This window comes from Physcomitrium patens, chromosome 26, assembly GCF_059467195.1.
Source record: "Physcomitrium patens ecotype Gransden chromosome 26, ASM5946719v1, whole genome shotgun sequence".
In the NCBI taxonomy this organism is placed as follows: domain Eukaryota; kingdom Viridiplantae; phylum Streptophyta; class Bryopsida; order Funariales; family Funariaceae; genus Physcomitrium; species Physcomitrium patens.
This window is the reverse complement of record NC_143435.1, coordinates 6,676,981-6,690,153: the sequence shown is the minus strand read 5'-3', so window position 1 is coordinate 6,690,153 and position 13,173 is coordinate 6,676,981. Positions and strand designations below refer to the sequence as shown.

Genomic DNA, 13,173 nt, shown 5'->3' with positions numbered 1-13,173 from the left:
TGTTCCACAAGTTACTAATACGTGTGATACATGGCTAACTTATTGATCAAGTTTTCAGCCTATCAATTAACTACAAACATGTGTAAAGTCAAAACAATATCTAAGAAGCTTCTAGGAAGCTTTTTTAGAAGATATTATAAAATTAATCTATTTTTATGTACTTCTACTTAATCATATAGATAATTATTGGAGTAAATATGTATATCCATGACAATAGTATCTAAAAAGTTATTATTAAAAAAAATCAATATACAAGATTCATTTAAGATAAAAGATCAATTTCCATCAATTAAGATAAAAAGAAATTAAATGAAATTTGATGGATGTCTATTAATAATTTTAAATTACAAATCCTATGATTATTAAAATTATATTCAACATAATAGAAGAAAAGTAATCCACATATGAAGAATTTTTTCATGAGGATCTACTTACTATTATTTTAAAAAACAAACTATAAAAAATACAATAGATTAAGATTAAAATGAAAAGCTAACTTTATTTTGGACAAAGAAAAAAGTTGGTTTCAAATTTTTTGATTAATTATTAGAGATTATTTATGTTTAAAAAAATGATTATTAAGAAGATAATCATATTTATTTTATAATTGAAAAAATGGATTTCTATATCTTTGCATTAAGTACTATAGACCTAGCAAAATTATAATTTTTAAAAAATAATAAATTGATAGAATAAGTTTTTGAAATGTAATATTATAAGAAAATAAAAATTAATCAAAAAATAACATATTGTGACAAAAAAATTAATCAAATATCCCATTTAAGTATATACAAACATATATACATACACTAAAATATTTTTTTGATTTTATGATATTTTTAATAAATATATTATTTTTTATTAAATAGTATTATAATAAAAATGATAATTTATCCACTTTATATATATGTATACATATATTTCTTAAAATTAATTTAAATAAATAAGAGTATTGATTTTATTTTTATTTTTTATAAGAAGCATTTTTTTAAAGAAGAGTATTGATTAGAATTTATATAGAATTTAGAAGAAATGTGATAATATTTGACTTATTATAACTATCTTATTTCTTATGCAATAGTAGCAAAATCTCACATCATAGTACATAATTTTTTTTAATATAATTTTAATTAATTTCTTAGTTTGAATAAATCTCTTCTAAATTCCATATAAACTCTAGACAATACTATTACTAAAAAACTTCTTATACACAAAAAAAGTAATGTATTTTTTGAAAAGTCTTAAAAATAATAGAATTAATATATTAGATATGAGAAGTGGATATATAATCTTTTTATAGTAAAATAAAAAATATGTAGAAATTTTAATATTTATCAAATACTGGTTGGTTTTAAAGTTAAAAATAAGAAACCATAAGTTTATAGTAGAATCTAATATCATATTTTGTCCAATATATTGATAGATTTATACACATATGACAAAAAAAACTATGATGATTAAAATAACTAGAAATCTAATGGTCCCTAACCTAATTTAATTATTGATATTTTTGAGTGTTTTTTTTAAAGATTCATCTTAAAAATGATATTTTCATAAGTTTTTTTTTTTTATTAGATATATTATTATTTCTTATTTCTTAATTTTTATAGTGTGGCAAAAATAATTACCTCCAAATAAAAGTTTAACATACACAATCCTCATTGGTGCACTAACACATCATTTTCTATCAATACTTTTAGTTCACTACATTTTATCTTCAAACAAACTAACATAAAACAAAAATCAAACCAAAATAATAAAAAAAAAAGAATAATAAAAAAACAAATAGTATAACAAGATTGAAGTATTATCTGAAATAAGAGGCTTTTTAAGATATCTCTAATTTCTTCAAAATCTTTTTGAGGGCAGCATCCTTTAAAATATTTTTTTTACAAAAAATAAAAAATAAAAACAGAGATTAAGGCAATTTTTGAGATTTGGTAGTGACATGGCAATATGATGCAATGCATGCACAGCTCCAAACCCTTTTTTTTTATTTTGGTGGCAAAGGCGTTGTCTTCCAAATTGTGGCAATGATGCCAAATAGACTGACTAATTGATTATAGTTCAGAAATTCTTTAATTTGATGCTTTGTGAAGAGAGAGAGAGAGAAAGAAATCTTATAGTTTATATTTATATGTTCTCAATTCATTTATATTAAACTTTTGATTGGATCATTAGTAAGTCTCTTTAAATTAGTCTTTTTTCAAGAAAAATCCTATTTTTCATAGAATAAGCTTAGCAAAAAGTCCTAAAATAAGGCCCCTACAATATTCCTCTATACAATTTGGAGAGATGCTGCATGATGCAATCGTTATGAAGGAATATCAATTTGTAATTACAACAGTTGCATTGAGGTATACATATCAAATTCACTATAATAAAGGAATTGCAAACTCTTTGGAAATCTTCTATGGAAACAAAGTTTGATCTTGTGCCAAACCTGCAAGAAGTAAACCTCAACCAAGTTCTATCAACATGGTGCTTGTTTTGTAAGAAGCTCAGTTGTAAAGAAGTCAATCTCATAGAACAAAAGCAAACAATGAATGTAAAAATATTTTCAATTCATTTTTGTACAAATGATGATGTTGAGGAATCTATAACAACTTTTAAATAGGCATTGTTAATTTTCAAGTTATTTGAAGAAGCAAACAATGACCAAGTTGAGCTCGATGGAAAGCAAGATTTGAACTACAAAGTGTATATGGTGGAAATCAATTCTTTGTGGCTATTTTGTCTAATGATCAACTTTGTTTCTTTTGGAGTCTTATTCCAAATGATAGTATATCTCATGGATGTCACAAAGACCATATTGTACATGAGCTACTTCAATGGGTGTAATAACAACCATGTGGCTTTATTCACAAAGGTGGTTTGAATTATGAGCTTATAAAAAATCATCAAGTTTTTTTATATGTAGCACATATTTTTGCTCACTCTTAATGTCAATTCAAATCAAGGTACTTCTTACCTTGACTTTTGAGTTTGATTTGAGCATCAATCAAAGTTACACAATCTCTATCTTCTTATTATTTTGCTTTTTGATTGCAAGACAATCAAAGTAATCTTCATTGTAGATACAATTTTTTGAGATATTGTTGTTCCAAAATAGAAGACACAACTAGTAGGAATTAGCATGGATGGCAAGTAGACAATGACTCAGCAAATTTTTGGTATCGTGATGAGGATGGTCAAGGTGGCTAGTAATAGGATTGTACTAGTCTGGTGTGCTTTGCACCAACTTAATCTCGTGGTCCAAGTTGAATACGTCAAGTTGTATGAGGACCAATTTGCCAACATCTTGATGGGCCTCATTTCTTACCTACACTGATAGTACAATCTCATTGGAAGAATGGGTTCTACATGTCCAAAATGCATGGATATGCAGTGGTCATCCATGAAAAAAATTGAGTAGATTTTTGCAATAAGAGCACATAATGATCTATAAGTACCTTGCAAAGAAGCTACCCGCATATATCTCTCTTTTTTGGTAGGTGGTATTTCTAACACTCAATGATGTTGCGTAAGTAATCTCTACTATTGTGACATATTTGCAAGGACTAGGTACCTTTTTGAAAGAAAGTCCAACTCAATGACTTAATTCAATCTTTGATAGATTTATATAATGTAAAGACTCCAGCTATGACTTATGGCTCCTAAAATCTGGTCATTTATAGATCTTGGTGTATTGCTCTCAGAAGTGCAAAGGCTTTCATTCAAGATCAAGGCATCTTTGTCATGAGCCTCATAGCTTCATTACTTATAGTTGAAGCCAAGGTCATAGTTTGTAATATGGCGGCCTTATTTGTTGGCCTCATCAACATCATTGTGTCCATTGTTGCTCAACATAATTACAACAAAGATGTCAACAATGATGATATTTTATAAGTGTTGTCCCACGATTTATATACACTATGGATGTCTCCGTTGTGCATTTCCATGTGTTGATATAAGTTAGAATTGCAATTGATTGAATAGGATGTTGAATCTATTGAGATTATTGAGAATGACCACCAAGCCATGATGCGTGCCTACTATAAGGAGATGATTTTCAAAGACATTGTTGATAAGTGCTCTAATTTGCAAACATAATTTCATGGTGGATGGGCTTATTGTAATGGCCGATTTCCACGACTTCAAATTTTTTGTGGTGGACTGGCCTCCATTTTTCCTACCACAAGCATTGTCAAATCCACCTACTTTGTGATGGAGTGGGAGAAGGACGAGTATTGGCAGTGCATCACAAACTTCTTGCTTGAGAATATCCTACATTCTAAACAATTCAACAAAGTATGTCATGATTGACAAGGATGGATGTTTTTTGACAACTACATAAATGAATTTCATCCATTCCTAATTTACCTTAAAATAAAGTAAATTAGGTATTGCAGGGAAATCCTGGGGACCCAAGCGAGAGCGAGAGAGCAAATGCCGGCGAAAACGACCTCGATTGGCGCCCGTCGAGCAGCATCATCGCCCAGACGATGATAGAATCGCGGATTCCTCCGCACAGCCCTGGATTGTCAGGGTTGCTCCCCCCTTGTCCTGCTGGAGGCTCGTGATTTTCGTCAGCTTTGCAGCACGCAGCTGCAGTTGAATCGCTGCGTTCTTCGCGATTCGGCCCTGTCTGTGTTGTGATGTGAATGGTGCCGAGGGAATGTTGTGCGGGTGATTCAGTGCCATGGCTCTAGGATTGGGTGCTTGTGGGTCGTGAGGTTGGTGGGCGGCTGTGACGGGGAAGCAGAGGACCTTGGCAGAGGATTCTCGGCACCAACATTACAGGAATGGCCATGGATGGGACCTCCCCCGTGTCGCCTGAGCCGAATCAGTCCAAACCTCTCGACCCCAAACAACTCGTCATGCGTGCACCGCAGATGGATTTTACTTCCAACGATTTCTTGTTTGCCAAGTTGCTCGGCCTGGGGTCCTATTCAAAGGTGAGCTACGATTTCTCGTTTCTTGGGCAGACCGACATGGGATTAATCGCTGTTTGTCATTGTAAAAGTAGATACTACATTGTGCGTTTTGTATGACGTTGCTTTGTTTAAATGTGTTGAACCTTGGAAAAAGGTGGGTGTTCTTTTGTACATCGTCCCCATGTTGAATCAGGCATTATGCAATTTTAGGGGATTTTTTTGGATTGTTTCCGAGCGGTTTTCGTACTTGTTGGATACTTGAAATTTGGGTCTTTCTGAAGTGCTTCTAAGAAGGCTGTTGATTTGATGTGCTTTCTTGAAAACGGTTCTCATGGTATTATCAATTTAAGCCATAACATGTGAAAGCTGGCGATGAGCAGGTGACAAAAGCGAAGAGGAAGAACACGGGCGAAATATATGCGTTGAAGATAATGAACAAGAAGCACATAATTCGTGAGAATAAGGTTAAGTTTGTGAAAATGGAGCGCATGATACTCGACCAGCTCGACCATCCGGGCGTAGTGAAGCTATGCTTTACATTCCAGGATGTCCACTCTTTGTGTAATGATCATTCTCGCAAATTGTTCTGTGTCTGATCGTCTGCACCGCTGTGGATTATTGTCCGTGCAAGTGATCTTAGCTGAGTGCCTGTTAGGCACTTCCAGTACTGAAGAAGACAGACATTTGTTTTAGCCCATATGTCCAACCTGTCAATTATGAGCTTGCTACTAATCAGTCTGATTGATGGACATGCTAGACATGGGGCTTGAATGTTGCACTGGTGGAGAACTTTTCGAGCAGATAAGAAGGGTACGTAATCATATCCAGCAAGAGTACTTGCGCTTCTTTCTCAATTTGGTTTGTATCATATCAAGATTCTGTCCTAAGCAGCCACTATCAGATCTTCCCAACGGCTCGTCCGGAATTGCTTCGCTTAAATCATTATCCTAAAGTAGATCTTGTTCTTGCCAGGATGTGAATACACTACATAAAGGGGATTGTTAATGTCAATGGCAACTCAATATAATTATCCATTTTTTATTTATTTATTTTTAATGTACAGAGTAAACGGATGTCCGAAGAAGATACTCGATTCTATACAGCGGAGATTGTTGATATTCTGGAGTACATTCATTCCCAAGGCATTGTCCACCGTGATCTTAAGGTAACCCCTTTTGCCTTTTTTGTATACATATGAGTATTAAGTGCTATTCGGACCATGAAAAGCTGCATTGGTACTCGGTGCATAGTCTTGTTTGCTAATTGTGCGATTTTTTTCCCAGCATCTTGTATCTGCATAAATTTCTTCTTAGTTGGGATTTCACGAGTCGCTTTGATTGTATTACCTGTTATCACAATCTGTTTGTACGTATGCATCATCACTTCAAACCATGTAAGTTGTCGAGATCTCCAGTGAGCCCCTTGACCTCCAATTTACGATTGCACTGATGTTCTGCAAATGTGGCAGCCAGAGAACATACTCATATCAGCAGAGGGAAACCTTAAACTGTGCGACTTCGGCAGTGCAAAGATGTTCCGACCATTACCAAATGGATTTTTCCAATCTGAAGGTGCTGATTATCCGAAGCTTGTTTTTGGATTCTATTACGAGTAGTACGAAGCTTCTCCATGCTGAAAGGTTCATTGCAGATGAGTTCTTGTGATAAAAAGCCCTAATTACCTGTGACAGAAGAAGATTCTTCCGCCTTCGTTGGCACAGCAGAATATGTGTCACCAGAAGTTCTTCACGGCAAATCAGCTAGCCATTCGTATGTTACAAAATTCTGTCCTGCGAAGATTTGCTTGAATATGTTTTCTTTACATGAGTTACATTTAAGATATTGTTAGCAATTTCATGTGCAGTTTGCCTTTCAAGTTGCGGATTCTGCATCTTCTTATTGTGCTATATTCTTGTTTTGCATCAGTGTCGACTTGTGGGCATTGGGTTGCACTATATACCAAATGTTAGAAGGCAGACCCCCGTTCAAAGCTGCGACAGAATATTTGACCTTTCAGAAAGTGATGGCACGAGAGCTTTCCATTCCATCGCATTTTAGTCCCGAAGCCAAAGACCTGGTAGACAGTCTGCTGGTAAATATTCTGTTCTACTATTCATTTCGGTCCATTTTTATACGTCGCTGTTTGTTTCTATGAAAGGAGGTAGAATTTGAATTCCAAGATGTATTTTGTTTACTATTTTAGTTTTCAGGTTTTCTTGTACTAAGTTTATACGATTAGCTGTCCGCTAATGGAAGTGGCTTTTAACAACTGCAGAATTTGAAACCTAATGAGAGACTGGGAGTTCAAGGCTATGATGACATCAAGAACCATCCGTTCTTTAAAGGATTTGATTGGTCCAGGCTCAGGAAAATGGCTACTCCGAAGCTGCTAAAGGTCCGGAACAAGTGTACTGATTCTATTGTGATGTTAACAATTTACTCCTTGTCTAACAATCTATACCTGCGTATCTTCATTGTGTTTCAAGATGATCACTGAAATGAATGTGAATGGAAACAAAAGCGAATCTGTTTTTTTGCACTTTCAGATACTATTCAGTGGTCCTTACGTTGCGATTACTTGGCAGGATCCCAATACTGAAAGTTTGGATGAAGAAGAAAAATGGCAAGCAGGGATAATTGATGGTTTGGATGCATTTGTATACGACGTATGAATTATCAGTAGACTCACATGTAGAATCTGCTGTTGAACAAGTTTGGCTCCCTGCCTCTCGCTCTTAATGTGTTTTCCTCGATAGAAATTCATGTTAAGTTGCTAACTGATGGAAGGCCCGATCCATTGCAGCATTAATTACCAGTTGGAGATAAATGTATTTTTTGAAAACCTCGATCTCTTTTATGAACATCTTATAAAATTCCCTTCAGTCCATAATGTGGTCTGATTCCCATATTAATGCTAATTGAATCATCTTGATTCTCAAATTGTTTGACACTTGGTTCTATTAAATAGTGGTTATTGGACTTCGATGATGTCCATTATGTATCGTTTTTACACCATCTTGTCTGATTATTTGATGGGACATGCTGCCTCAACCTCACAAATTGTTGATAGATTCTGGAAGAGAGTGTCACCACAAAATCCCACTTGGATTCATGATCCATATTTATTCACAAATGCCCGCAGGTAATCTGTTTTGCTATGTTGCGCCTATTATTCACATTACGGAATTTGGTTCTCGGTGTGGCAAGACTCATTTTGGCAACTGAATGTGGGGGTCGATCAGCATTGAATGCAGAAATTGCTTGGTGTTATTCTTCATGTATATTGAAACTACACCAACCAAGCCAGGAAAGTTGCACATGTTAGGGGTGGGATTTCTACAAGTTTTAGATTATTTATATTCAAAATTAAATATATGAAATCCATATAATTAAGTGTAATCATACTCACATTTATTAGAAATACAAACTATCTATTGCAAATTTAGGGAGACTTTAGACTTTCAAGTCAACTTTCAAAGGCTACAGTTTAAAAGTCTTATAAAGGTCTTCTATTAGGTGAAGCAAAGTTGACATTTGGAGATAGTATAAAGTAAAAAAAAGACACCAATTTTCTAAAAATATATATATATATATATATATATATAAGAAAATTAATAGTATTTTTGTTTTATGAGTTTAAATTTAAATTAAATTTTGTTTATTGGATTCAAAGTCTTTATCTTATTGATGCAATGTAAGTATCACAATCAGTTTATAATATTTTTATTTTTATTTTTATTTTTCTAGTACTTCTAAAATATTATAATTAATTAAAATATTCCTTTTAATCACTAATATTAATTCTAGGTTGGTGTTACATATCTTTTTGTTATTATTCTAGTATGAACTTAATATCTTTTTGTTACAAAAAAGTAATAATAATTAATTCTAAATACAATGTTTTTATAAATTATATTATAATGAAAAGGTCTTTATGCTGAGGAAAGAATACAAGAAGTTGTAACTTTTAAAGCTAGTAGTTAATTGTAATCATGAACAATTTCTTGGTTAGATGTATACTTAAAAAATTAGCAAAAAATCATAAAAGTAAAATATGAGGTAGAATGTAATTTTTTTTCCCACATGAATATTATTGCTCCTTATAGTTTGAATGTGATCCACCCTAAGACCTAAAATTTTCAACAATTTGATAAGTTATAAAAAAATAATGCTAAAAATAACTATTTAATTTTTTTGAATATAATTTTTAAAAAAAATTGTTATGACTATTAAAATTAAGGTATAAAGTACCATATTTTGAATTATAACAAAATAGTAACTTGACATAAGTTATAGCCTTTTCTTCCTTTAAACTATCTCCAAGGGACAAATCTTTCAAAGAAAAGCTTTTCTACACCAAGTAAAGGACTTATAAGAGGTTTTTGAACCATTGCCTTTCAAAGTGGACTTTTAGGCATAAATACATCTTAACATTAGATTAAATTTATGTCACAATATTCATGATAAATATTCATATTCTTACTCACTTATCTTTTTAATATAAAACTAATTAAACAATAATAAATCAATATTAAAACTTATAAAGTATTTACAATGACATGCATTAAAACTTGATAAACATATTTGAAAAAAGAAAAAGAAAATTCAAGATTGTATTACAAAATACACCATTTTCTATTAATGCTTAATAGAAAGGAAAATATTACAATGGAGGTCTTTGCATTTAAGAGACGAGGTAAGAGGCCACAATTTTAAATCCTTTGATTGGTTAAAATTAAGAAGCCTCACTTAGGTAGTTGTATACTTAGAAAAATGAATTCAAAGGCCATAAGAGAATAATATGAGATATAATGCAATTTTTTTCTTCATAGCATGAGCAAGGTTGTCTCCTAAAGTTTTTGCTGGGCCAATCTCAAGAGGTAGTTTTTTAAAATAATTGGTAAGGAGTGACTAAAATTGCTAAAAAAAAAAAAAACCATTAAAATTTGTAAACCATATTTTTAAACTTCTCATAATTTTTAAAGTCAAGATATAAGGTAACACATTTAGACTTGTAATAAAAGAATAAATTGGTTGATTTTATGGAGTCTTCTCATCGCATACTATATTCAAAGGCCTAGGCTTTAAAAGAGAGTTTTTTCTCACTAAACAAGGGACCAAGCATGATTTTGAACCATAGCCTTTCAAAATGAGCTTCTAAGTATAAAGACCCCTTAAGATTCTAGACTAATCATAGAAAACTTTAGAGACTTAACATTCACTTTACATTTTTATTTATTTTCTATTTATACAAAACTTGTATACAAGTCATAATGATAATAATACTAATAATCATAATAAAATTATGACAATTAATGAGATAAAATTTCAAAAATAGCTTTTCAATTATATTTTTAAAGAAAAAAGATCTGTTGTCTGAAATATTAAAAATTAAACTCAAAATAAGAAAACTTGTGACTGGACATGAAAAATCAGACCTAAAATTAAATAACTATTCTTGAAGTAAGTACCTATTACCGCTTACAAAACAAATAACACATATATTGTTCAAAAACAAATTCTCTCTCTCTCTCTCTCTCTCTCTCTCTCTCTCTATATATATATATATATATATATATACACAAATGAAGAAATTATACCATGCAAAAATCTCAATTATAAATAAAATTACACTCAAATGTCTTCGAAATCATAAATAAAATCTATCAATGCATATTAACTTCTGGAGAAACAAACTGGTAAATGTACCAATGTGTGATTTAATTTAATTTTTGAAAACGAAATTCTAGGTGATTTTAATGCCCATAACTTTTAAATTTTTCATATTCATTCATACAAACATGTATGTGTATATGTGTGTATGTAATGCAATGTAATTTTATGAAAATCAAAGTTTAGAAACTTTGTTCAAAAGTAAATAAATAAGATTGCACATGAAATATTTACTTAAATTGTCTACATTTTCTAGAGTTTTTCTTTTTTCTTTTTTCTTTGTTTATGTTCACTTCTACGTGCAGATCAATGTAAATATCTTACGATAATATGTTTCTCCAAAAACCATACAATTTCTAAAAAAAACTAACATTTCATATATATATATATATATATATATATATATATATATATATTACTCATATGCTGCAAAAAAAAGAAGTAATAGTGGTTTTTTCTATCATGTAGAAGTTGTTTTTCAAGATGAAATGCATGAAAACAAAGTTCTAATATGAAGATTACAAATATTGATCACAATTGAAAATATGATTTTTTCGTAAAAAAGGGTAAAATCTAATATTTTTCATGTAATTATTTTTTTACTTGAAACTGACATTCAAGGAATCATTGAACTTAATTGTGACAAGTTCAAATTAATCAAAATCTTAGATTATAGACCAACTATTTTAAACCAAATAACACTGTGTATATAATCCTTGTATCATGTTGTAGATGAGAATAGTCAAATTTTTAATTTGGAATTTTCAGAAGATTACCTCATTCATTCATTTGTTCACATGCATTTATGAACATATGTAAATGAATGTGAACCACTAAGTATAAATATGAATTTGTTCTTCTTATCAAAACCTATTAAATTGATGTGCAAAATTATATATAATGGGTTTCAAGAAATTAGACAACACAATAAATAGCAATTTTCCTCTGTTATTTTTGTATATAAATACATATTCAAATACATGTAATTTTACAAGATGATTTGGGTTGTTTTGAATTACCAATAAGTTGATTACAAAACTAGAAAGATCCACATATATTTGAAAAATGTACCAAATTTGATATTTTTAGAATACCAAATTTTATTGTTAATCATTTGAATTATTATAAAGTATTTAATTTAAATCATTATATGGACATGTTTGAATTTATGTGCCATGTGTTTTATATCAAATTGACATTTTAAAATGACTAGATATATTTTAAAACTCTTTAAAACATTATTAAGATATTATTTCTGTTTCTTGTTTGATTATATTTTAATCTTATATATATATATATATATATATATATACCACAATTTGCTATTGCCACTACAACTTGCCATCCATTTGATACATTTTTAAAGTTTTTATAACTTTTAAATTATTTATTCTATATTATTTGAATATAAATAAAAACACACACACACACACATATATATATAGATATATGTATCAATATATATATATATATATATATATATATATGTACATTAGAAATATTAAGATTTTTTTGATGGAAATATAAAAACTAAAAAATTGTTTTGAGTGGGTGACAAGTTGTGGTGGTATTAGCAACATCTTATATATACAAGGAATTATTGAAACCACACCTCCATATTATTAAAGCCACACCCCAAAAGCTGTTGTAGTTGCTCGCATCATGATTCCTTTTGGGATTGCACTTAACAATTCCTTTTGGAATGCTTTAGAGAAGATTATGCACAAGTAAAAAGTAAAATGAGAGAGCATGTGTATACACAAATAAAAAAACAACAAGGGAGAGCTGGAGTAAACACAATTAGAAAGTAGGAGTGTATCTACGTGAGGTGTGGCTTTAATAATACAGAGGTGCTTCTTTAGCAACTCCCTATATATATATATATATATAAGACATATAAAAATTTATTTGAATTTTAAAAATTTGATTGTAAAATTATAATGTCAAAAGTATTATAATCATTTTTGGTAAATGTTTGTCTAAAAGAATTGAAAAAGATGATATTCAATTTTCAACTTATGTATCTAAGTAAATATAAATTTATTGCATAAAATTCAATATTCATAGCAAACTATTAATTAGGGTAATTGCTTGAATATATTTTTTTTCTTTATAAGTAATTTAAGTAACATGTGAAACTTGTGATTATTTTGTAATAAATCTTTAATTTAGCTTCTGAAACTCATTTAAAATTAAATTTTCTACAAAAAAATAAAAATTCAGGATAAATAAAAAAATTTAAAATTTCAAAATAAATACCAATGGATTGAACTCAAATTAAACTCAATTTTTTTGAGATACATATGAAAATGAAGCCGTTTTGTTCAGCAGGGTTCGGGCGAGATACTAATGCCATTTGGATGAGAAAAGGGGATGAGAAACGAGGATGACGAAAGAGAATGAAAACCGAGGATGAAAAGGGTGAACGAGCGTCGAGGATGAAAGATGGAGATGAAAAACGTGGACGGTCGTCGTGGATGAAGATGGAGGATGAGGAACAGTAAGCATGTGGGGAACGGGGAAAGAAGGGAACGGTAATTACGTGGGGAACGGGGAAAATGTGTTGAAGCTTATTCCTCGCTCCC

The 13,173-nt window shown here is 30.6% G+C and overlaps 1 protein-coding gene and 1 long non-coding RNA gene across 3 annotated transcripts; one reads left to right on the top strand and one right to left on the bottom strand.

Moving 5' to 3' along the window:
- Positions 1-4,528: 4,528 nt before the first annotated feature.
- LOC112277681 (3-phosphoinositide-dependent protein kinase 1) lies at positions 4,529-7,865 on the top strand. 2 transcript variants are annotated; one of them, XM_024510292.3, is made up of 9 exons: positions 4,529-4,937; positions 5,297-5,477; positions 5,674-5,726; positions 5,980-6,081; positions 6,385-6,487; positions 6,610-6,685; positions 6,842-7,007; positions 7,191-7,310; positions 7,501-7,865. In XM_024510292.3, the coding sequence occupies exons 1-9, from the start codon at positions 4,785-4,787 to the stop codon at positions 7,585-7,587; spliced, it is 1,041 nt and encodes a 346-aa protein (XP_024366060.1). In that variant the 5' UTR covers positions 4,529-4,784; the 3' UTR covers positions 7,588-7,865. The 2 variants fall into 2 exon arrangements, with proteins under 2 accessions (XP_024366060.1, XP_024366059.1); XM_024510291.3 differs by having other exon boundaries at positions 6,607-6,685.
- Positions 7,866-8,065: 200 nt separating this feature from the next.
- LOC141044975 (uncharacterized) lies at positions 8,066-12,865 on the bottom strand. Its single transcript, XR_012216822.2, has 3 exons — positions 12,848-12,865; positions 12,201-12,293; positions 8,066-8,204 (listed from the first exon to the last, which is right to left on the bottom strand). It is a non-coding gene; the product is annotated as an uncharacterized LOC141044975 (long non-coding RNA).
- Between the last annotated feature and the right edge of the window lie 308 nt (positions 12,866-13,173).